Source organism: Tamandua tetradactyla, chromosome 26 (genome assembly GCF_023851605.1).
Source record: "Tamandua tetradactyla isolate mTamTet1 chromosome 26, mTamTet1.pri, whole genome shotgun sequence".
Classification (NCBI taxonomy): Eukaryota; Metazoa; Chordata; class Mammalia; order Pilosa; family Myrmecophagidae; genus Tamandua; species Tamandua tetradactyla.
In genome coordinates this window covers 22,322,363-22,346,245 of record NC_135352.1, presented here as the reverse complement: position 1 = coordinate 22,346,245, position 23,883 = coordinate 22,322,363, and the positions used below count along the sequence as shown (strand labels likewise).

The following is a 23,883-nucleotide window of genomic DNA, read 5'->3' as shown; positions in this document are numbered from 1 at the left end:
TCACTAAAAGTGAAAGTTTAATAAAAATGCTCAATGCTACTACTGTGAATTGGCACACTGTTTTGTATTTTTCCGTCTTCATGTATTATTTGATAAACATTGTTTTAAGTATGCAGTTATACTCTGGGAGATATATAGTTCATTGAAGGTAAGGATTTCAAGCATAATAACTGTATATCAACAATATTTACAACTATACATTAAAATTAATGATATGTGACTGCTATACATACAACAGGGGATAACTACACTTAGGAAAAGTCTTATCGTAATTAATTAAGTATGTAAGAGAGAAATAACAGAACTCTTGTACTGAAACTTTACACTGTGTTTAGATTTTCAGAAAAATAACCAAATGAACAACCTCTATGTAAATTGCTAGTCCACAGATTCTTCTATTATGGGTATTTCTAAGCCTGTGCAGATGAAACGAATTGATGAATAACTTTGGAAATATATGTTTCAAATTCATTTGTAGGCACAGGGCTCTCTCTGTTCCTTAACGGAAAATGAGCCAGCCACTGACACCAGTGAATCTGAAGAAATCAGCCAGGTAAAGACATTGAAGTAACACAAAAAGAACGGGAAAGGCTGGGTCTTCTAGTCAAGATGACCGAGGAAACGTATTTGTAGAGGGAAATAAATGAAGAGTTAACATCCCTATGACAAATGAACAATAAGCTACTTAAATATCAAATATGTATAAATATAAATGAATATTTTTATTTACTGGGCAGGGAACATACCAATCTATTTTAGTTTAAATAGGAGAATGTTCTCTACATAGTATTTAAAGTACAATACAACTAAGAAATAACATCAGTGCTTATCTGCACTGTAGGAAAAATGATCAAGTTTAGTAATTCTTCTCTCTGGCTATTCAATATGTCATTTTATATCTTGATTTCTAAAAAAAAACTCAAACATTTAAAATTGTCAAATAAGCCACAGTCTTGGCATAAATTCTAAAGCATAATTGTATTATGTTAATTTAAATGAAAATGCAATTCAGGGTTGGTATGTACGATATACATTTATTAACAGTGAAAAAGCAGTTTATTCAAGGTGAATTTTACAAAATACAAAGAATACCTCAACAGTCTGGCTAGCTCACTATTTTAGGCATTATCTCAGCTTGCATACAGTTCTCTCTCATTTTGATCTTTTCCCCCTCTACCTCTAACCAAATTTTCAACTTACAAAAATTATGACAAATAAGAATACTTAATACCTAATTTTTTAAGCAATGGTTATGGAAAACATATTATAAGTTATTTGCTTTCAAGCCCTACATATTTTAAAACTTTAAAACTTTTAATTATCAATTAAATTAGGAAACCAAGAGACTAGATAACAGCAGCCGTAACTCAAATCAAATAAGTAAGTCTGATAAGGTTCTTAAGTTCTAAGGTAAAAACTAAGAAAAGCACAAGTCTTCCACTATGTCTACCCTTAACATGCATGCAGAGAGAGAGAGAGACAGCTGCAGTACGTAATATTGCAATGTGTAATGTTTGGCTTGAGTATCAAAAGGAAGTTTTCCCCTCTTTCTGCTTAGGGTCTAGAAAACAAATATAATTAATTTGAGTATACACTGAATGTAATGCATTGTTTCCTTTCCCTGAAATAAGGGGCCAACTGAATGAAAAATTCCTGATTCTGGAATGGTAGTTTTCTAAAGAATAGGTTTTATTAAAGTTAGAGATATATTTTACATAATTTAAATTAAGTAGTAATATAGAAAATGCCCTAATAGGAAAATCCTTGTTTAATATTTCCTGATTGGACATTCTGATTTTACACTATGGTTATCGAACAAGTAAGTGTTTTTCTATGGGGTATTTCAGTCAACTGTTAACAAAATTTAAAAGACTACTTGGAAGTAATTTTTCATATTTTATTCAAGAATCTATAAGATTTATTTATTGTTAATGAGATTTATGGAGTCTTGCTGGGTATATGGCAAGTTTGAGTATGAAGGTAAATCACCTTTTAAAAGCTGATATACTCTGTGATGAAGCTGTTACACAGACATCTCTACTCAATATTTCATTTGCAAACATATCTCTCGCTACGTACAAAGCAACTGCTATGTTTTGGTATTAAACTATCATCTCAAAAGGCAAGTTTGTCTGAAGGCATAAGAACCTTACTGTTCTGGTACATAAATTTAGTTCTATTAATAGCTATTTGAAAGAGTTTGGTTGTTCATTTAAAATTCATCACAATCTTACTTGTCTTTGCATAAATACTTCCTAATTATATAAAGTGTTTTCTTTTTTTCTTTTAAGATGGAGCAACACAAATAGGAACTGGAATTCTGGAAAATATTTATCTAATAGATATGTAAGTTCTAGGTACTAAGGATATGTTCTAAACTTATTACCCAATTAGAATGGAATAATAATATATATACTACAATAGGTTCATATCACAAATATTCATGGATACCTTTATAGCCTGCCCTATTTTTGTACAGGAATAGGATATACAGGTATCTAAAAGAATATTAGACCCAATAGCAGCAACAATGGCAATATGTAAAAAACCTGATCTAATGAAAAAGATCAGTGGCTGGGCTTTATAATACATAGCATATTTCTCTAACTCTCAACCACTGCTCTTCTCTGAATAGCCTAATTACATAGAACAGTGACTTGCTGTATAGAATTCAACATAATTTCCCAAGAAGATATTTTACAGACAAGTCTCAAAATTTATTTAAAACTATGTTTTAAATTTAATGTTACCAAACATCACAATGGGGGGGGGGATGAAAAACAAGAAGAAAAAAAAAACACAACACGGTATCGAGACTTGAATCTATATAGAATTCAGTTTCGGATGTTTAAACTGCCATGGGCAGAAATGAGCACACCTATCACAAATGTAGTATGAAACTAATTTGCATTTTTATACAGATCAAAACAGATGTTTATTTAGTGCCATTTTCATATATGCAACGTGAAGAGTTAGATGAGCTTCTGAAGACATGTCATATACTTTGGGCTCCCACTGTTTCTGAAACACAGAATAATAATTAATGCCTTATAATCACTGAATTAAGACATTATATACTAGAATTTACTTTAATATGGTTCTTTTCAATTAAAGCTTTTACTTTTAAACATAATGTTACTAAAAGGGAAATTCCATTTTATTTTGCAAAAATAATTCCCTAAAGACACAAAATAAGAGTTTAAAAAAGAAAAGATGAGGAATCCTGTTTCAAGATGGCAGACAGACTGAGCACATACTTTCTGTCTATCCACTGTCCACCCTACTCCCCCCAAAAAAACTGGAAAAAAAAAACTAAGTATACAAATGAGTAAACCCAGACCAAAGAAGAAAAGAAAGACAGGTTGTGAGAGATCAGGGTACAAGAGATAGCAACAAATTCCCGGAAGACGCAGAGCAAATGGAGACACAGTGGAACAGAGCAGAGGAAGGTGCAGTCTAGAAAAACAATGAGATGCAGCAGCTGAAATGGGTACCATTATTTCAACTGGCAAAGCAGGAGAGGGGCTAGGCTCAAAGCTGCCGGATATCACAAACGGCAGGAATAAGAAACTGGACTGCAAACTGGAAAATTAACCAATGAGTTGGCAACTAAATGGTCTGCCCTTCTCTTCACCTTGTTTACAGGAAAAATAAAAACAAAACATCTTATATGATTTTAAGCAATTCATGGAGCATTACAAAAAAGGAAATCCTTTGACCTCGATACCAGAAACATTCTTCTCTGAGGGGCCCAGGGGTTGTGCTATTAGACCCAAAAAGAAGGAAACTGAGACTATTATTTGGCTCTTTAATGAATAATAGTTATATAGAATCATCCTCAGAAAACTACAGATGATTTAATCACCATAGCTACAAAAACAGAATGCTTAAGTATGTTCAACAACCTTAATAATGTTAAAAAGAAATGGTGAAACTAAACAAAGGTGGCAGCAGAAAGGGAAAAAGGAGCAAGAGGGATTAATAATCAAAACTGATGGACCTAGAAAAAAAGATGCTATTATTTATAAATTAGGCAACTATCCTAACTAAAATTTTCATAGATGTCTGCACACCTTCCAAAATTTGGCTGAAGCCTCTCAGGTACTAATAAATAGCAATACATTAAAAATACAAAACAAAATGATGGTATCAGGGCAGGCCACAGTGGCTCAGCAGGCAGAATTCTCACTTGCCATGCTGGTGCCTGCCCATGCAAAAAAAAAAGTATCAACATCAATATAACAGGATTAAATGTGGTAACTCTTACCAGGTTCTTTGAGTGTTTGAGAATTACCAACTAATTCTTCATTCTGCATTGTTTCACACAATATTTCACCACATAAATGATTAGTCTGTTCTTCTTCTACCATTTTCTTCCTTAGATCTGCCTTTGGAATGAAAAACAATACAAATCATTTATCTTAACAATATTTGTTACATAAAGACAACTACAATTAAGAAAAAGAGAACCAAATACCTCTGAGTATATTGTCAGTTTAAGTGGTAAATCTTCAACTTTCACAAAGTCTTCTTCATCAGATTTTTGACTTATATTACCAGATTCTGCTTCCTGTAAGAGAAAGAAATCTCCGGATGTAAACCAAAGTCATCCATGCCAGGATATGAAGTGGGTTCTGTTATGTAAGTATATATCTGTAATTCTATCATGTTTGATTTTCCTCTATATTTAACTCTACAGTAAAACAGAAATCTAGAGTTCACAGGAAGGGTCACAATACCCACAGCTGTGGGCATACTGCTGAGTTTTTATGTTTGGCTTCTGTGTTTTAAAAGATGGAGTTCAGAGGAAGAAATAGTAATAGTTACATTGAGGGTCAAAATAATTATAAAAACAACTTCTGTTTTTTAATATGTATAAAGAATGCATCAGAGAGCCATATCCAGCAGAATATCAGTAAACATGTACAAACTTTAAAACATCAAATCTATTCAGGTTCAAATAGAAAGATGTGGCATGAATTTAGCAACTCATTTTTGCAATCACCTCAAACTGGGTTTTTTTAAAACTTTTTTCTTCTTCTAATTCTCCCTTCTGATTTTTAATACTATTATCATTCCACAAATTACCCAAGTGGCAAACTTTAGGTTTTTTCTTTTCTTTGCATTCAGCTTCTACTTCATATTTATATGACAATGGGGCCTCCTAATATGGATTCCCTGACAATATATCTTACATAGTCTTCAGATTAACCCTAGATCATGACTTGGACCATTTAATTTTCCTGAATAAAAACCCGCATTAGGGTACTCTGTTTAAAATTCATATCAAGGCTCTCTGTATCTAACTTCAAGTTAATTCACAACTGAAGACCTTCTACAGAGAGATACCAATAGAATGATAAGAATAAATCTAGCATGTATCTTTCAGAGTTTTAAATGCATAATTTTCCTGAAAATAAGCAAACAAAAGAATTACTCTTTCCGATGATTTTTTTTTTTTTTTCGCATGAGCAGGCATGGGAAATCGAAACCGGGTCTCCAGCATGGCAGGTGAGGATTTTGACACTGAGACACTATTGCACTGCCCTCTAGTGATGTTTTTGTAATAACATAAGCTCTCTTCCTGAGAAATTATGAAACCATAGTTGTAAACATATCTTCAAGAAAGGGAATCAACATTAGTTAAAATAAATATGTGAAGCACATTCCTTGGACCTAAAAGCAACTGTCTGGCTCAGATACTATGTTATAAATCTCTTCCTTTTTGATAGCAAGACAGTAATAAAACACATAAAACCCAAGATTCAAAAAAATAACCTACTTGCTATAAACTGAAACAAAGATCCAAAGTAAAACTAAACTCAACTACCTACTAACATAATTGCAGATTTCCCAGTATATTTTCCTGTCACTCAATGTACCGAAGATAAGGACTCTGGCTATCAAATTATTTTACTTCACATTCAAAATGTATACTCTTAAGTTTGTCAAAGATTTATGAAATGTTCTAATTAGCTGGGAAGAGATGTATGAGTAATGCAAGAGACTAATGATGATTCATATATTACACTTGTATATCACATCAGATGAAACTAAGCTTAAAATGAACTCTTAAGATTGCTGCCTAAAATCTAGATCTCTTTATTTCTCAAAACTATAAAAAGTAGAACAGCTTTTGATTTTGAGGTGGCCATCTTAATTCACTATATACTTTTTCTCAAGTTTAAAATAAGCTTGCCTAAGAAATAAAAAATGCTTCCAACAGCTTCGAAGCCTAAACCTATTTTGTTTATTTGCTAATGATGTTAACCTGAAAATGAAAAAAATATGCACAGAAATAGACTCAGTGGTAGATGACCCAAGCACTCCCCTGCCACCAAAAAAGAAGCACAGAAATAGAAAATAAAAATATTTGGAAATGTAAATGATACATACATAGTCATTCACTAACACAGGAGATTCAGTATCAGGACTTCCAGCCAGGGAGCTTTCAGGAGTTTCCTGAGTGGATTTAACTTCTTTGACTCTAGGCACTAAGGATTCAATTTCAGTTAAAGGTAATGGCAAAGGGTTAAGCTGTTCAGTTGAATCAATGGTAGTAAGCGAGTCCTTATGGGCAGCACTATTTAAAGGTTGTTCACTTTCCAAGATATTTAGGTAACAGGGTTTCACAGGGAAGCTGTCTTGGTCATCTGTCATGAAAACAAAGTCTTAACATTAGTGTCATGTTGCAGTTGTTCAATTTCACTCTATACTATGCCAGATAAGACAATCTACAAGAATGAATAATCATGATAATTAAGACCCCAAAAGAAAAGGCAACACCAATTTTTCCATAGCAATGTTCCTAAATCTAGTTGATCAGATTTATATGGGAAAGTTTTAAAAATGAGATTTCTGAAATCCATCTTGTTTCTAATGAATCAGGATTTTCAGGTGTAAGGCCCAGGAATGGTGATTTAAAAAAAGAGAAAAACCTCCCACATTTGTATCTAAGGATGCTTTCCTTGCAGAATTTTCCAGTGTGGTTAAATATTTGACTTTTATTTAATAGATATTCACAGGAAAAAACCCTCCTACGTTTTGCACAAAGGAGTGAGGAGGAAGGAAAAGGCATACACCAAATCCAAAATATCATCACATTATATTAGTTAAGAATTGAGATTTCTTAGTTTTTAAAGCACATACAGGGCACCTTAAGGAATCTTAAAACTGAACACTTATCTAGATTTCTTACCTTTACTGGTAGTGGATTCTTGTTCAGATGGGACATTTTTACTTTCTGCTGTTCTTTCAAGGTCACACTGTAGAACCTAGAAGGGAAAAGAAATAACTAACAATATAAGGTGACTATACGCACAATTGTTACTTGTGGGTGGTTTTTGTCCAACATGAGATCTTCACACAAAGACATTTAAGAATACCTTCTAAAATGTTTCACGAAGGAGGATGTGGTCGCAATTTCAAGATGCCTAAGTATATGCTTCCTTTTCTTCTGAAACCACGTCAAAATAATACAAAGAACTAGACTCTTAAATATTCCAATATCTTTTTTAAAATTATTTTTAGACTCTATCTTAAAGAAATCTAAAAGATACCTGTACTCTGAAGTGTATGTTTGTACATAGTAAGTGGATGAAGAGGAACTGACCAGAGGAAAAAGATGGACAAAGCTAAGGGCCTCCAGTAAGGAGAGAGAACAAAAGCTGAGATCATCAGATTCTAGGAAGCAAAGAGTATGGGAGAGTTGGTAATGAAAAGGGGGCTGGTGTTGGTTCTTTGAAGCTGGGTTAAAGAAAAGGTGGACACCACATTTCTGCTCCCAACCTGAACAGAAAATGCAGGGTTATATTTTGGAGAAATTTCATTAATAACCCTCAGACCTGATGAGTAGGGTGGGAGTGGAGGACAATAAGTAGAAATTAGACAGAGTAAGTTGTTGTACTGAAAACAAAGACATTTAATGCAAGTCTATAGAAGGCTACATTCCCAAACCTAGCTCCAGAATACCAGCAACCAATCTTAAATACAGAAAGAAACTAGAGGTACCTTCTTTAGAGAAACTAAACCACCCTAAAGAAAAGACCAATAGACACTGACACTGGGAATCTATACCAAAAAGCTGGCTGTCTACTCAACTGCCCTACAGTGAAGACCAAAAGATCCCAATCAGTATTTTGGTTTATCATTCTTTACTATAAACACCAAAGCATCAACAGACTCTGAAGAAAGCCTCCTGGTAGATAAGAGAAGATAGTTTCCACAAAATAACAGCATGCTTCAAAAAAGTAACAATCAGAAAAAAAAAAAAAAGAAAAAAGTGCTTAGAAATTAAAACTATTATAGTTGAAATAACTTCATATAAGTGTTAGAGTCAAGGAAATCTCCCAGAAAGTAAAGCTGAAAGATAAAGATGCAACAATAAAAGGAGGAGAAGAAAATTAGATCAATCCATGAGGATTATAATTAAATCACAATAGTAATTGCAAAAGGGAAGAAAAAAAATGGTGGGGAAAAAGTGAAGAAAATAGCACAAAAAAATTTACCCAAGAACCTTAAGTATAAGATACAGATTAAAAATACCCACTAGTATCCTGCACAGTGAATGAAGTAAGATCTGCAATGGTATTTCATTGTTAAAATTTCAGCTTCGGAGGCAAAAAAAAAAGACAAGCTCATGTAGTGGGGAGGGAAAAAAGAAATAGTAAAGAATGAGAACTAAGAAAGGCACTGGACTTTTTTCAACAGTAGCACTGGAAACAAAAAGACAAAGAAGCAATGCCTTCAAAAATCTGAGGGAAATGATTTTCTCAAACATATCAAGTGTCAAAATATTTATCTTTTATGCATTCTTTCTCAGAGAGTTACTAGATGATGTGTTCCACAAAAATGAGATAATAAACCAAGAGAGAAAAAGATGAAAACTGGATTGTGGAAACAAAGATCTAAGGAAAGAAAAAGGAAATTCCAAGCTAATGGCTACTGAGTAGCTGTAGATGACAATCAAGTCTAGAGAGGACCAGGAAGGGGAAGCTCTCGAGAAAGCAAAAAGGGAAAAATGTGGTCCATGCAGAAAGTTCTACTTGGTGATTTATACTGGAGGACATGATAACGACCTGAGCATATATTCAAAGAAACTTAAGCAAATGAAAAATTGAGAAAATAATTAATTTTAGGAGAAAAATGTACAGCAATTAACATTAATTATTTTGACTCAGCAGTAAGTACTATTTATATAGTTTGGTAAAATCTAAGTATTTGGATACATTTAAACAAAAGAAATAATTAAATATAACCAAAACAAATATAATTAAATGAGGATGGAATATGGAGAACAGGTGTGTAACTGACCTAAAAATTTTGCTTACTATAATAGGAAGTCAACAAATGCCTTAAAATATGCATTATAATATATGCATACTTTTAGGAAATAGAGAGCACTGCCTTTGGGGCAGGCTCAACTGGAGGTGGGGAAGGGAATGATTTTTTTGTTGTTGTTATGAGCCTCTGACTTAGTTCTACCTGAATTGTAAAACTACTTCCATGAATGACTAGGACAAAAATACAAAGATAAATTAAAAATGCAGAATTTCCAAAACAATCTCATCATTTTGAAAACTTCTTACAAAAATTTAAAAGACTGAGTGCTTTAAATTGAAATATTATTGAATATAAAAAAATGTTTCAGAGGTTCAAGAGGTTTCTATTCATGAAAATGAGAAAGGAGATGTTGACATCTTTACAACCGACCTGCTTTCAGTGGCTACAATAAGATGGAAGGTATATTGCTCTACACTGGAATACCTGATCATGTTCATTTTCTTCTGTAGTTTCAATGTTAGCCTGAAGAGAAGTCTGGACATCTACAGGTCCCTCTTCAAATTCTTCTATTTCTTCATCCTCATTCTCATCTTCTCCACTTCCATAATTAGTCAAAGCCTGAGTTTCAGCTTTAGACAAGTCTAAGTTAATTGACACACATGTTTTAGAAAATTTCTGCACTTAAAAATAGCTACCAATTATTGTACACCTATGCTGCATGGGTGCTTTACATACAGTATCTGTAATCCTCAAAAATGAAAGTTCTAGATAATTGTGGTATAGACATGATAAGCAATTTAGCTAGGGTCACACAGACAAGGCATGGATCTGGAATTCAAATTCTAGTTTAATAATTCTAGTAAATTCTGAATTCATTACACTCCACCAAATTATGTCAATAAGTGACCTAAAAAGAAGTAAATGAATAAATGTAGTACAGAGCCTTTAAACTTACTAATAGACACAGGACATCCCTCACTTTCTTCATCTTCCTCTTGATCAGAAATATCAGATCGCACATTTTTGGGACCTTCACCATCACACACCCCAGATGCTTGAATTTGCTTAATTGTTTCAGTCTCATCCTTGTCCTAGGGACAAATAAATTTTAGTAATTGATTCCTAAAGAACATTTTAGGAATTAAAAATTCATAGTAAGTCCACCACAAAAATTATAATGGTCATTATCTCATAAAACAATACAAAAATCATTTCTGACAGTTTGGTTTTGTTTTGCAAAGAAGCAAAAGGCTTGTCAGAAAAAAGAACATTTGATTATATACTTTGCTCTTGAACATTAAGATAAAAGCTGTTAAATTATTTAATCTTTTATTTCAAAAGCATTAGTTTTAGGGACAAATGAACTAAGCACATACTTTGTCTTCATCATCGATCTCTCCAACAGGTGAGCCATGGTCTCCTTCAAGAATCCTTTTGGCCTACAAGCAAACCAATTAAAAATGAGAATCTAAGGAGGGGGTGCAAGGGTAGCTCAGTGGTAGAATTCTCTCCTGCTATGTGGGAGACTCGGGTTCAATTCCCGGTCCATGCACTCCCCCCCACCCCCCAAAATAAATTTTTTTCAACAAAATGGTGCTGCAATAACGGGATATTTACATGGAAAAAGAATGAAATGTGACCCTCACCATATAGCACACACAAACTAAAGAAAAAAAAAGAATTAAGGGAGACCACTCAGCAGTACACATTAGATATTCAGTAGATTTTAATGACTGCTGCTTCTTTTTTTTACTGGCGCCTAAAGAGGTGAATGTTTTCTTAGAAATGTACATTTGAGTATTTTATTTACATCTTTCAAATTAATAAAACAAATCCAACATTGCCTATCTGACATTTCCCTGGATATATAAGAGGTGTCTCAAAATGAGTCTAAAATAGAAATTTTGATTCCCTTCTCTCAAAACCCTACTTTGGCTTCCCAATCTCAGTAAATGGCATTATCTTTCACCCAGCTGCACAACCCAGAAAACTGGAAATTGGCCCTTTTTTTTGCTTACTCTTACAATCTGCATCTAAACCATTAGGATGCTTTATTGGCTTGGACCAACCATCAAAATGTATCTACTGTGGAACACCAACATCTAAGACATATCATTCCTTACTTGGACATTATACAGTCTTACAGCTGGTCTCCCTGTTCCACTTTTATTCTCTTAAAATGCTGGTTCAATATGGTATCCAAAGAAATATTTTAAATCAGATTATGCCACTCCCTATTTCAAACTTTCCCATGGCTTCCATCTTGTTTAGAATGAAATAACATATAAAGGCCTTGCCATAGTTTGTAAGGCCTATGACTTGCTTTATCTAGTGTGATGGTTTAAAGCTATTATGTACACAAGAAGAGATGATGTTCTTAAAGCCAACCATTCCTGTGTATGATTTATTGTGGGTAGGACCTCTTAATTAGGTTATTTCAGTTGAGGCCTGCCCCAGGTGGTTTTTAATCTTCTTACTGGATGGAGTCTTTGTAAGAGAAGCTAAGAGACAGAAGACAGAGAAAGGACACAGAAACTGAGAGAGAAAGTCATGGAAGCAAGAAGCTGAAAGCAACAAAGCCCAAAAGAGAAGGGAGAGACCAGCAGATACCCACCATGTGCCTTGCCATGTGACAAAGGACTCCAAGACTGCCACAGCTAGTCTTTAGGGAGAAAGTATCACCTGCTAATACCTCAATATGGACATCTTTATGGCCTCAGAACTATAAGCATGTTAGTTAATAAATCTCCATTGTAAAAGCCAACCCATTTCTGATACATTGCATCTCAGTAACTTTAGCAAACTAGTACCTACCTCTCTGACTTCATTTCTACACTCTTACAGATTAATGTGTTCCTGCTACCCTGGCCTTCTCTCTGCTTTCCAAACATCTCATTCTTGCCACAGGGTCTTTACATACACAGTTCTCTTTGACTGCAAAGCTCATCCCTTTTTTTCATATTTTAGTTCCTATTTTAGTCCCTCCAAAGAGCCTCATGAGATTGCTTATCTCAGGAAATCCAACTGATTATTTGCAATGTTATTATCCTGTTTTATTTTCTTCAAAACTCTTAGCAATGGCTGAAATGTATTTACTTACTGTCGAGAATATAAGCATAATGGAAAGTGTGGAATAGATGGTTTGACACAATCTACTTTAGATTTCAAGGCAAAAGGGTTATTTCTTCCTGTTTCTAGAGTTGGCCTGCTTTCCCTCCCAGGTTGAGTCAAGAAAAGGGTACAGATCTAGAAAAATATCTCCCGGTCTGCCTCAAGTTGAGGAGGAAAAAACCCCATCTAGCTTCATGTGTGATCAAGACTAGTTTCACAGGACATGAAAAGCTACAGGAATTTGAAAACAAAATGACGGATAGTAAATAGGCCGGAGTGTGCACTAAGAGAAACTTCTGGATAAATATATGTTCTTTGCACATCTACAAGGGTTGGCGGAAGCTATGATATGCAGTTATCAAGCATAATAATGTGGACAATAGCAGTACCAATATGTAAACTGAATATGAAGATGTAAATTCAGCATCAACTCCTGTCAGTGATCCTGGCCTTTATTTAGCCATTACTGTTACTCCTGAGATTCAGTATGTAACTAACTTACTATTTGTTTATAATCCTGCTTGATACTACTAACAATAACTACTTTTGCTGAGGTTAAGTATGATTTTAGTTCTTAATAACAATCAAGAAAACTATATGCTGGTTATAATTAACATATGAAATGAATGCCACTTACCTCTTTTGCATAAGATTGTATCACTCCAGCTGCTTCTATTTTCCTTTTGCATCTCTGTTTAACAGTTACACTATTATTATCTAAATCTTGCATGAGCTTAAAGAAAGCCAATTCATTAAACAACACTTCAGATATTTCAACAAGAAGGTCCTCTCCACAGTCCTTCAGTTTTCTGCCAGCAAATTTTGCCAATGAGTCCTATACCAAAGATAAAAATTTTATTTTAAGATTATAGTAAACTTCAACTGTGAGTAGACATGCAGATGATTTAAAAGTTTAAGTCATAATACTCATCTAGAGAAAAACAATTTTATTACTTTTAGGTACTAGAAAATTTAAAACACATGTCTAATATTACTAAGGAAAGATAACATTACATTACTAAAGAATATTACTAGGTAGGTATTGTACTGGTCCAGTTTTAACAAGTATACAAAAGGAGAGGTAGAGAACATCATCATCCGTAAGTTTAGTTCCCACTAAATGCTAGACATAAATGAGTTAAAATAGAGAACTTCTAATTTGCAAAAAGTTCTTGAACAAGCCAGAGATACATATATATATTACAGTAATAAGCCCTAGGTGACAAAAGAGAGGAAAATAAAAGTCCTTAACCTCTAAATGGTAACAAGTACTTTTTAAGTTTCCCTCTTTAAATAAGCCAATCAATCGTTCTATTAAAAAATATTTTTCAGAATCAGTTGTAGTTCTGTCCAAGTTGAAATATAGCATCATCAAATGAACAAGCCTAACCAATGACACCTGAATTCCCTTATTTGATATAGCATTTCAAAAAATTTTCTGAGGCGGGCCGCGGTGGCTCAGCGGGCAAAGTGCTTGCCTGCTATGCCGGAGGACCTCGGTTCGATTCCCGGCCCCAGCCCATGTAACAAAAACGGAGAAACAGAATACAATAAAACAAGAAAATGTTTCCCTTTCTTCCTTCCTTTCTTCCTTCCTTCCTTCCTTCTATCCTTCCTTCCTTCTCTCTGTCTTTCCTTTAAAAAAAAAAAAAAAAAAAAAAAAAAAAATTTTCTGAGGCCAACAAAATGAGTAGAACTAATTTTACTGTTTTATTTACTATGTTTCTTTTATTTCAAATCTTAACTTTTTTAATAGGATTATAAAATAGGTATACTGAATAAGGGAATTCAGGTATCAAATGAACAAGAATAACCAAACTATATTGTATTCGATTTTTATGAAACAGCTCTTCTTTCTTCCTAAAAATATGGACTCTGCTGTAAAATTACTTATATGGAGAAAGTTTGGTATACTTAACACAGGGTTGCTCAACCATATCATTACCGACACTTGGGGCTGGATAACTTTGCTGTGGGGGACCATTTTGTGGATTGATACATTTTTTTAATGAAGGAAAAAAATAACTTAAAACTATTCAACTGTTATCCGAAATGGATACTAGAATGGCTATCTAGCTGAATAAATTGTGTAATGCCAGAAAATGGCAAAAAAAAAAAAAGTTTCAACCAAATGGTGCATATTGGTAAGTTAAAATTGTCAACATAAAGTATAAACTCTTACCTGCAATATACTTCCCAGTTGTTTATGGAAGAACTTTACGAACTCTTTGCTCTCATCATTTTGCTGGGTAAGGGTCAAAACCATGCGTCTTACTGAAGTTAAAAGTTGAGAAGAGCATACTTCATCCATGTGCTCCTGAGAAAAACTCAAGTTGGTTAAGATATAAACTTACTATTGTTTAAACTTCCTCCCTACATGTGATACGATGTTTCACAATTTTGATCCACCATAGCTGATGACAGCTAGTAAAACAAACTGGCTGATCCAAACTTTCTGATTTTTTTCTTTTCTGCTCCTTACGGAGAACCACCCGTATTAGTTTCTACTTTGCCTGTGTTTTCTTGTACACAGTTCAGTTAATTTCAATTTCTTACAATCATACTCACCTTCTATCCAAATTTAAAAAATTTTTTAACTCGGGGTTTCTCAATCTACGTACCATTGGCAGTTTGTGCACTATAGGACGTTCAGCAGCTTATTTACTATGTATCCAGATGACAGGAGCACCTCACCTCCAATCAAGTTGTGCTGACTAAATATGTTTCCCAACATTACCAAATCTCCCAAGCATCAAAATAGCCCCCAGTGAAGAACCACTGTTCTAATACTCTTAACAAGTCACTGCAGACAAGTTCTCCTTTTCTGCTTAATCAACCTTCATTTAGAATCATGTGCAAGCTACAAAATAATCCAAAATACGGTTAACTTTATGAGGTGAGTTCATGAAACATCTATCAAGTAGCCTCAGGGTCAATTTTGACTTACTAGTGACAGAGGGTAAAAGAGAGTTAACAAGTCTAGCTTAGTGACAGGGTATAATACCGAAATTAAAAAAAAGTTTTATAATCCTATTAAAAAGTTAAGATTTGAAATAAAAGAAACATAGTAAATAAAACAGTTAAAATCAGATAAAGTTCTACTCATTTTGTTGGCCACAGAAAATTTTTTGAAATGCTATTATCGAATAAGGGAATTAAGGTATCACTTAAATCAGGGCTCAATAGAGAGCTGAAGGAAGGAGGAACAATTTAAATTTTAAGGAAGATGACATAATCAGTCCTGTGCTTTAGCTATCTCTAGCAATTCCAATAGCTCCTAACAGATCAACATGGACAATATATTAAATGAGTGCAAGTCATCAGACTTTAGCCTGCTAAAATACCATTAATATTTTATAAATATTTATAAATATTCAATACTAAAAAATTATTCCAAATCATTTAAATTCACAACATTTTTTGAAGAAGCTTCATAATTTCTTATGGTGATTTTCTACTTTGCTCAAGAACTGAATGTTTTAATATCTAATGATTTTAAGCAGAAAGTATACCACCTTCCTTAATTTTGCCATGAAATCAGACACAGAATGGTAAATGGAATAAAATTTCCTAACTGAAGACAGCTGCATTCTCTAAGCAAAAAACTAAATCATTCAGATTTTTTAATACTTAAAAAATGATAACTCTCTGGGATCTACCCTGTAACTACTTGTTGAAGAGTGCTTTGAAAACTTTTGTTTTTTTCTCTCTTTGCTTTGTATATATGTTAATAAAAAAGGTTTAAAAAAAAAATTCTACCTAAGAAATAAATACTGCTAAAAATACTTATGTTAACCAAAAACATTTTAAAGTATTTACTGCGTTATTCATAATAGAAAAAAATGTAGAGGAAAAAAGGCAAAATTTTGTATTAGCTGTGCCTCAAATGCAAACAAGCTATAACTTAAATTAACTCAATTTGCTTAAGGTGATTTTCATACTCTTCGATAAGTAACTATAAGAATATATATTCTTTGGGATGGTGACTAAATATATATATTTACAAATAACAGAAGATACATTCATGGACCAAATGGTAAAACAGATGTATTCATGTCTTCTCAAATTCTTTTTGCCTAGTTTCCGAAGTCCTTCGTTTTGTACAAGGAGATGAATAAAAATATTCTTATAGTGGGGAGATTTATGCAGATAAATAATTATGATACTTTGTCTTAAGTGCTTTAATAAAGGCATTGTATGTACCAAGAATCCCAGCAATAGTGAAGAGAAGGATCAATCCTACCTGTAAAGACCTGCAATAACATTTAAGCAAGATGTGTCATAACATTTGGGCTGTTAGGATAAGATTTGTCCTGAAGGATAAAATTACTTGACAGAGAAAGTGTATAAATACGAGCATTCTAGTCAAAGGAAGTAACATGGGGCAATGTGCTTAGGTTCAAACAATGCCAAGAAGGACACAAAGTATGTGGGAATGAATAACTAAGCGACAGGGGCCAAACTGTAAAAGGTCTTGAGTAACATTTAATCTGGTCTTTATCCTACAGACCAGTTGTTTTCAAACTGTACTTTATAAAGCCCCAAAAGTTTGGTAAATTTAAAAACCGAAGTTGAGTTTTCAAGGATCCATTCATTTATTAATTCATTAAGAAAGTATCTGTTGAGTGTTTACTGTATGCCAGGTACTATTCTTGGTATTGGCAATAGAGCAGTCACCAAAAAAGATTAACATCTCCGATTTCACAGAGTTTAACACTTTAGTGGGGAGACTGAAAAACAAAATAAATAAACACAAATTATATAGACTGAAGGTACTAAGAGCTATGGAGAAAAAGAAAAGCTGGTAAGGGGGTTGGGAGTGGGTCTGCATAACAACATTTGACCAAGGAGTTGAGGGGTTCCAAGGAACAAGTCATGCAAATATTGAGGGAAGAACATTCCAGGCAAAGGTACCAGCAAGTGCCAAGGCCTTAAAAGTATTAGCCAGTCCAGCAGCAGTGTAGAAAGATCAGAACAGGAAGCAGACAGACACAGTAAACCATTTAGCGGCTGCTGCAACTGTCCAGGAAAACGGTAAAAGTTTTTCAGGGTTTTACATGCAATAATTTGAGCACAGAAGATGATCCTATTTTTCCTTTTGGCTAGTGAGATACCCTGCTATCTCTTCAGAGAAAGCATTTTCTACAATTGTCACACACTACTTCTCAAAGATTTCTCTTCTCCAAATATTATATGGAAAGAAATTATTTCCACTGAGGGAAGAAATATAAATACATCAAGGCAACTGTATGTTTCCTGTCTTACAAAGAAATTGAAGTATAAGTAGGACATAAGAAAGGAGGCCAAGGACAACGTATTTATCATTTTCCATATATGGATGAAAAGAAAACATTGACAATTTTTAATTTTTTAAATTTTCATTTTAAAACAAAATGTGAGAGTTTCATCTCAATGGGAAAAACAGTCCTAGTCAGGTTTTCCTATTTCATTTCTTGCACACATCCTCTCTGCCTTGTTAACATTATTAAACAAAATTAATAACACTGCCTAACAGTCTCAAATTCTCACTGTTGGTGGGAATAGAAATCGGGTAACCTTTCTGAGGGACAACTTTGTATAATCTCTCAAAAGCCTTCAAAATGTTCATTTCATGCTGTCTCAGCTAAAAATTCTACGTCTAAGAATTGTTTCTAAGGAAATAGAAATGGTTATATTTTTAAATTTAGTTATATCATTGGAAATGTTTATAATAAACAGAGGAAAAAAAAGAATCAACAAATATTTAACAACAGCGAGTGGTAAACATACCACAGCTGACAACTGGCATTGGTAATCTCTGGCTTTTACTCTTTTTTGCTCACTTTTAAATGTTAGATCGCCTGATCCTGGCCCTCAGTTCTAGGCTGTTCTCTTCTCTCAACTAGTGTCATATCTTAAGGTGACAGCGATATGCTACAAACGATCCTATCTCTATCTAAGGCTAGCTGAATATTCAAATGATCACTTGACCTTTCTCAACATTAAAGGCAGTTCAAGAATTTAATGTCCAAAATAGAGAATTCTTGAACTTTCACCTCTTTTAAGCCTTCTTCATTTTAGTAAATCACGTTTCCTGCCAACCAGTTCTTCTGTGTCTTATCCTCCTACCTCCCATCAGTAAGATCTGTTCATTTCATCCTACAATATATTTTAATTGTCTACTGCTCCCGATCTCCATTACTATCATTCTTTTGTGAGTCACTATTCATTTCTCATTCGATTTCACTGCACTGCTGATGACCCAAAATCAATTATGCAAAGGAACCAGAATTTGTCTCTCTCAGAATCTTTTAAGAGTTCCCCTTCCAACTTTGAATGAAGTCCAAACTCGTAATCATGGCCTACAAAAATCTACAAAATGGGACCCAGACGCCCTCTCCAACTTGATCTCAAACAAATTTCTTCTAACCACACAGATCTCTCTCCAGTTCCTTCAACATACCAAGCTTAAGGCCTATATTCTTACCTATGGCCATTTACTCTGTCTGGAATTCTGGTTCAAAGTTGGCTCCTCCTTATCTGCTTAAATGTCCCCTCTTCATAAGCCTTCCCTGGCCATCCAAACTAAAATAGACACCATCATATAACTGCATTTTTAATTCTCTTCATGGCATGTTTCACTACCTAGTATGTCCTTATATGATTTTATATTTATTTATATGTTTTTGGTCTGTATTCTGATTCTAGCATATGGGCTCCATGAAGGCAAAGGCACTGACTTGATTCACTGCCATAGCCACAAAATCTGACATAAATCAGGCATTCCATAAATACTTTTGAATGAATAATGAATATTGTATAACCATGAAAAAATATGCAGCAGAAAAGTAATGATCTAGAAAGACGTCTGTAGCATAGTGAATGAAAAAAAAAAAAGAAGTAGAAGACACATATACATGTAGAAAAAAGCACAGAAAGGTTCCCAAAATGTTGGTAGCAGCTCTCTTCAGGTGACAAAGTTATGGGTGATTTTTATTTTCTCTCTTTTGTTTATCTGTATTTTCTAAATTTATTATAACGAATTATTTTGTATGAATCACAAAACAAAGCACAAGAAAGTTTACTTTTAAAAATTATTGCTTACTTTCAAAAAAGGGATGACTTCTTTCATAATCGCTTTAATTTGCCGGTCCAGTTGCTGAGTATCAATTCTGGGACAAGGGATGGTAGACGCTTCTTCACTCACAGGTTGTTGGGAACTATGGTTTTCAGTAATGGGAGTTTCTATTTTTTAAAAGAAGAAGATACATCAGAAAAATAAAGTCTATGACATTATATATAGGCATTCATGCAAAAACCATAAAAAAGATAAAGTTTTGATGATTTTATGTTAAAATAATATAAAGGAAGATCTCCATAGTTTTTGCACCACTGGTAATAAAAAGAAAGCTGTGATAAAGCCAACTCGTATACCATCAGGTGGGGCTTTTAATTTTTTATACATAACCAAAAAAAAAAAAAAAGAACTATTGTTTTCACTTTTAATCAATCCAAGAATATACCTTCTAAATTATTAACTGTAGCAGCAGCGACAGCACTATCTTCATCCTCAATAATCTTGCAGGTGCATCTTATATTTGGGTTACTTTCAGCCTCAGTCTTCATACGCTCATATTCCCTCATTCTGGCTAATGCTTGATCTAAGTGAATCACAGTGTTGCCTGTAGTTGGAACAGAAATATTTCTAGAAAACGCAAAAGCAAACTTTTTAATGTATTACTCAAAATATATGACTAAAAAAATTAAGTCTAACATAGGGAAGAAAAACTAGTTTTAACAAGTTCTAGATATAGAACCAACAGGGTAATTCACATACACTAGCACATTTATTTATTTAATCCTTAAAATAAACCTATAAAAAAGTACCCTCATTTTCAGAGAACTTAAGTAACTTGCCCAAGATTTCAGAGCCAGTAAAATGTAGGAGCAGAGATCTGAACTAAGGTCTCTCAAACTCTGAAGCCCATATTCATTTCATATCATGTTGCTTCACTTGTACAATAAAAAGAAAAAAAAAATCCAAAATGTGATGCAGATTCTAATGAAAACAAACCAATCTACCACAAACATATTAGATAAAAAAAGCCCTATGAATGATACTTCCCAACTCCCCTGTATCCATTTCACAGAAAGCAAGGAGGGAAGGGAGGCTGTGAGGAAATCAGTAAATAAAAGGAAACAGGCAGGACTGAAAGTCACTTGACAATTCAGAAAGGGAAGACAGTTTAAAAGTTCTTGAGAAGATTGGCTATAAAGTGGTTTTTTTTCTATAATGGGATAAGTTCAGTACAGACCTGACAGGTTTTTACAAAAGGAGTGAGGACTTACAGTGCTCATTAGTCACGATAAGGCAAAAGAAATACTAATTGTTTGAATAAAAGGTAGATCCTCATGAAAGGATAATGGAAAAATGCCTTTGTAATCACTCAAATCTTGTTTTCTTTATGTGAACACTAGAATAATGGGACATTAGATTATCAGTCAAATGCATGAATCCTTAGGTATCTTTTAATAGGCCTTGGAAATGAATTAGGTACCTAGACATTTTTCTCTTCCCTAATTTTTATTCTATGGACTCAGATTTCGACCTTCCCCCCTTAAATTTATACAACTCTCTAAGCTTAATTTATTTTACTGATAAAACATTTTTAAAAAGAAACGTGGGGCAATAGTGGCTCCGTGGAAGAGTTCTTGGTCTTGCCAGAGAGACTCGGGTTCCACTGTTTGCCCATGTTAAAAAAAAAAAGTAATGTGCCAGGTCTTAGAGATTTACTTAAGATCACTATAGATTATTTATTTTAGAAGTTTTGAGTTCTCCACTTAAAATTATGGAGTCAACATTTTTATTGAAAATGTGAGTGACTGGATGAGTCACTGTTACCTCTGAATTCTAGCTTTCCTATTTAATGAACCTCAAGGGTAAGGAAAGGAAATTAACACCTTCTGAACTCCTATTACGCATCTTAGAAAGTTCTATATATTTTTCACAAGAACAGAGCAAGGTAAGTAAGATCCCCATTTTTTTAGTGTATACAGAGAGTCAGAAAGGTTGAATGATTTGCCTAAGATCAAAGAGTTAATAGCAAGGAATTCTTGAAGTTATACTGATGGGTACTTTAAAGTTCCTGTTCTTTGTTTCCATACCTTGCCTTTTTAGACTTTTGCTTCCATCTCAACGCAATTCAAAGATTGGACCAGATTAATTTAAAGTCTTGCTCTGAACGTCTATCAAAATTCTGCTTACCTAGATCATCTGTTGCAAAAGGTTCAAAATTTGAAGACACAGACATAATACTAGCATTATCAGCATCATTTTGCTCACTTATTTTATGTGTTTCTCTCTCAAAGTTCTTCTCAAAAGTTTCCTTAGTTAAAAAAAAGCAGACAAAAATCACTACTACTTCTTTTTAAAATATTATGATTAATATTAGAGATCTAACATGGGAACTATTTGCATAAAGCCATACATTTAAAGGGAATATCCTTAAGCCTTACAGGTCTTTCAATCAAACAAGATTATGACATAACCAAAGTTATCTAAGGTTGAACAATCACGGAGAATACTAAAATATTAAGTAACCTTGCAGACATGCTTGTCTTTACACCGATGAAAATACACAGAGCCTGCTGATTAAATGCTAAAATTTAATTGCCTTTTAAAATTCTTTCTGTATCCTAAGGAGTTCTTCAAACTCCAACAAGGCCTAATACCTTACTACAATATCTGTTTTTCTCTCATACTAGAAAAAAAAAAGACAGAATTCACAGTTTAAAAAGTCAATTTTATTAAAAAATACCTTATATGTAAGAATGTACCCTTTTTAGCAGTTTGATGACTTTTGAAAAACGTATACACCCATGTAAACACCTTTCCTATAAATACAGACCATTTTCTATCAACCCAGAAAGTTTCTTTGTGCCCCTATGCAGTCAATGCAACATCCATACTGCACTCATGTGATTTTAATTGCCACAGATTAGGTCTGCTGATTCTAGAACGTCAATAAATGGAACCACACAGTATATACTCTTCAGTGCATGGCTTCTTTCAATGGAGCATGTTTCCAAAATTAATCCATGCTGTTGTGTATTTTGTAAGTTCATGTTTTTAACAGCTCAACAGTATCCCATAGTACAGATATACCACAGTGTATCTACTCGTTTATTAACTGATGTTCCAGTTTGAGTCTATCATGTAAATAAAGCTACTATGAATTGTAGTATACAAGTATTTTTGTGGGCACATATTTTCATTTATACTAGATGAATACCTAGAAGAGAAACTGTTGGGTCACACGACAAAGTTTATGTTCAACTTTGTAAGAAACTGCCAAATTGCTTTCCAAAGTGATTGTACGATCTCACATTCCCATGAGCAGTATGAAAGCTGCAATCACCCCAGTTTCTTGCTAACACGTCTTATTGCCAATCTTTTTCATTTTAGCGGGTGTGAAGTGGTATCTCAAGTTGTTTTCATTTTCCTGATAACTAAATGCTACTGAGGATTTTTTTTCATTGTTTACTGGCCATTTGCATATCTTCTTCTGTTCAAATCTCTTTTGTCCATTTTTTTTTTACTGAGTTGTTTGTCTTACAACTGAGTTAAGAGTTCTTTATATAGTCTGGATCCAAATCATTTGTTAAATATATGTACTGGAAATATTTTCACCTAAAGATATCTCTTAGAAGACCATAAAGTTTTTTATATTTATGAAGTCTTATTTATCAACTGCTTTCTTTTATAGTGCTTTCTGTGTGCTAAGAAATTTTTGCCTATATTAAAAGTCCTAATGATTTTCTCCTATGTTTCATGTGAGAAGTTTTATAGTGTTATTAGGCTATACTTTTGTTTATGGGGTGAATCAGGAAGTCTCATTTACCTCTGGCTGAAACTCATTTCATAATTATGTTCTTTCTCCTAGCTACTAATCTTTTACATTTTCTACTTCAATTATTAAATGGAAGTTCTGTCCCTGGTTAATGAAAATTCAAGCAGTAAATCACTTGAATTTTAGGGAACAGAAGAACCATTTTGTTGCTCCTTCACATGACACTTTAAGTTAGATGCGCTTTTGCAATTTTACAGTACCTGAAGCAGCAGGCTTTGTAGTGTTTTTTCATCTTCCTAAACACCAATTACTCTCCTCCATCCTCTTTGACTTATAATTAATAATGCCTACCCTGATTTTTATTTCTTCTCTCTCCCCCAAGTATGAAGATTCTTTTTTCAAACGCTACAACGTGGTTGCTATGCCACTCCCTGCTAGAGAGATAAGTTACAAACTCGCATCCTTGAGATGGCATTCCTTCAAACTTCCCGAACTGCATACAAGAGGATCACATGGATGGAGCTCAAAGGATCTTAGCCTAGAAGTATGAGAATAAGACTCTATATTTGCTAAGTACAGTAACTACTAGCCACATGTAGCTATTTAAATTCAATATTAAAAAATAATAATAAAAGAAAATAAAAATAAATTCAATATAATT

At 33.6% G+C, this 23,883-nt stretch overlaps 1 protein-coding gene across 12 annotated transcripts in view; it reads right to left on the bottom strand.

Moving 5' to 3' along the window:
- Positions 1-1,014: 1,014 nt before the first annotated feature.
- PCM1 (pericentriolar material 1) overlaps positions 1,015-23,883 on the bottom strand; it is a 111,018-nt gene continuing 88,149 nt past the window's right edge. For all 12 annotated transcript variants that reach the window (XM_077144589.1, XM_077144594.1, XM_077144585.1 and 9 more), the window contains 13 exons: positions 21,638-21,758; positions 19,896-20,054; positions 19,478-19,617; positions 14,576-14,710; positions 13,031-13,228; positions 10,659-10,721; positions 10,238-10,373; positions 9,766-9,923; positions 7,199-7,274; positions 6,397-6,653; positions 4,478-4,570; positions 4,268-4,388; positions 1,015-3,021 (listed from right to left, as the gene is read on the bottom strand). In XM_077144589.1, coding sequence (XP_077000704.1) covers positions 2,996-3,021; positions 4,268-4,388; positions 4,478-4,570; positions 6,397-6,653; positions 7,199-7,274; positions 9,766-9,923; positions 10,238-10,373; positions 10,659-10,721; positions 13,031-13,228; positions 14,576-14,710; positions 19,478-19,617; positions 19,896-20,054; positions 21,638-21,758 — 1,683 coding nt within the window. In that variant the 3' untranslated portion in view covers positions 1,015-2,995. The remainder of the gene's footprint in view (positions 3,022-4,267; positions 4,389-4,477; positions 4,571-6,396; positions 6,654-7,198; positions 7,275-9,765; positions 9,924-10,237; positions 10,374-10,658; positions 10,722-13,030; positions 13,229-14,575; positions 14,711-19,477; positions 19,618-19,895; positions 20,055-21,637; positions 21,759-23,883) is intronic.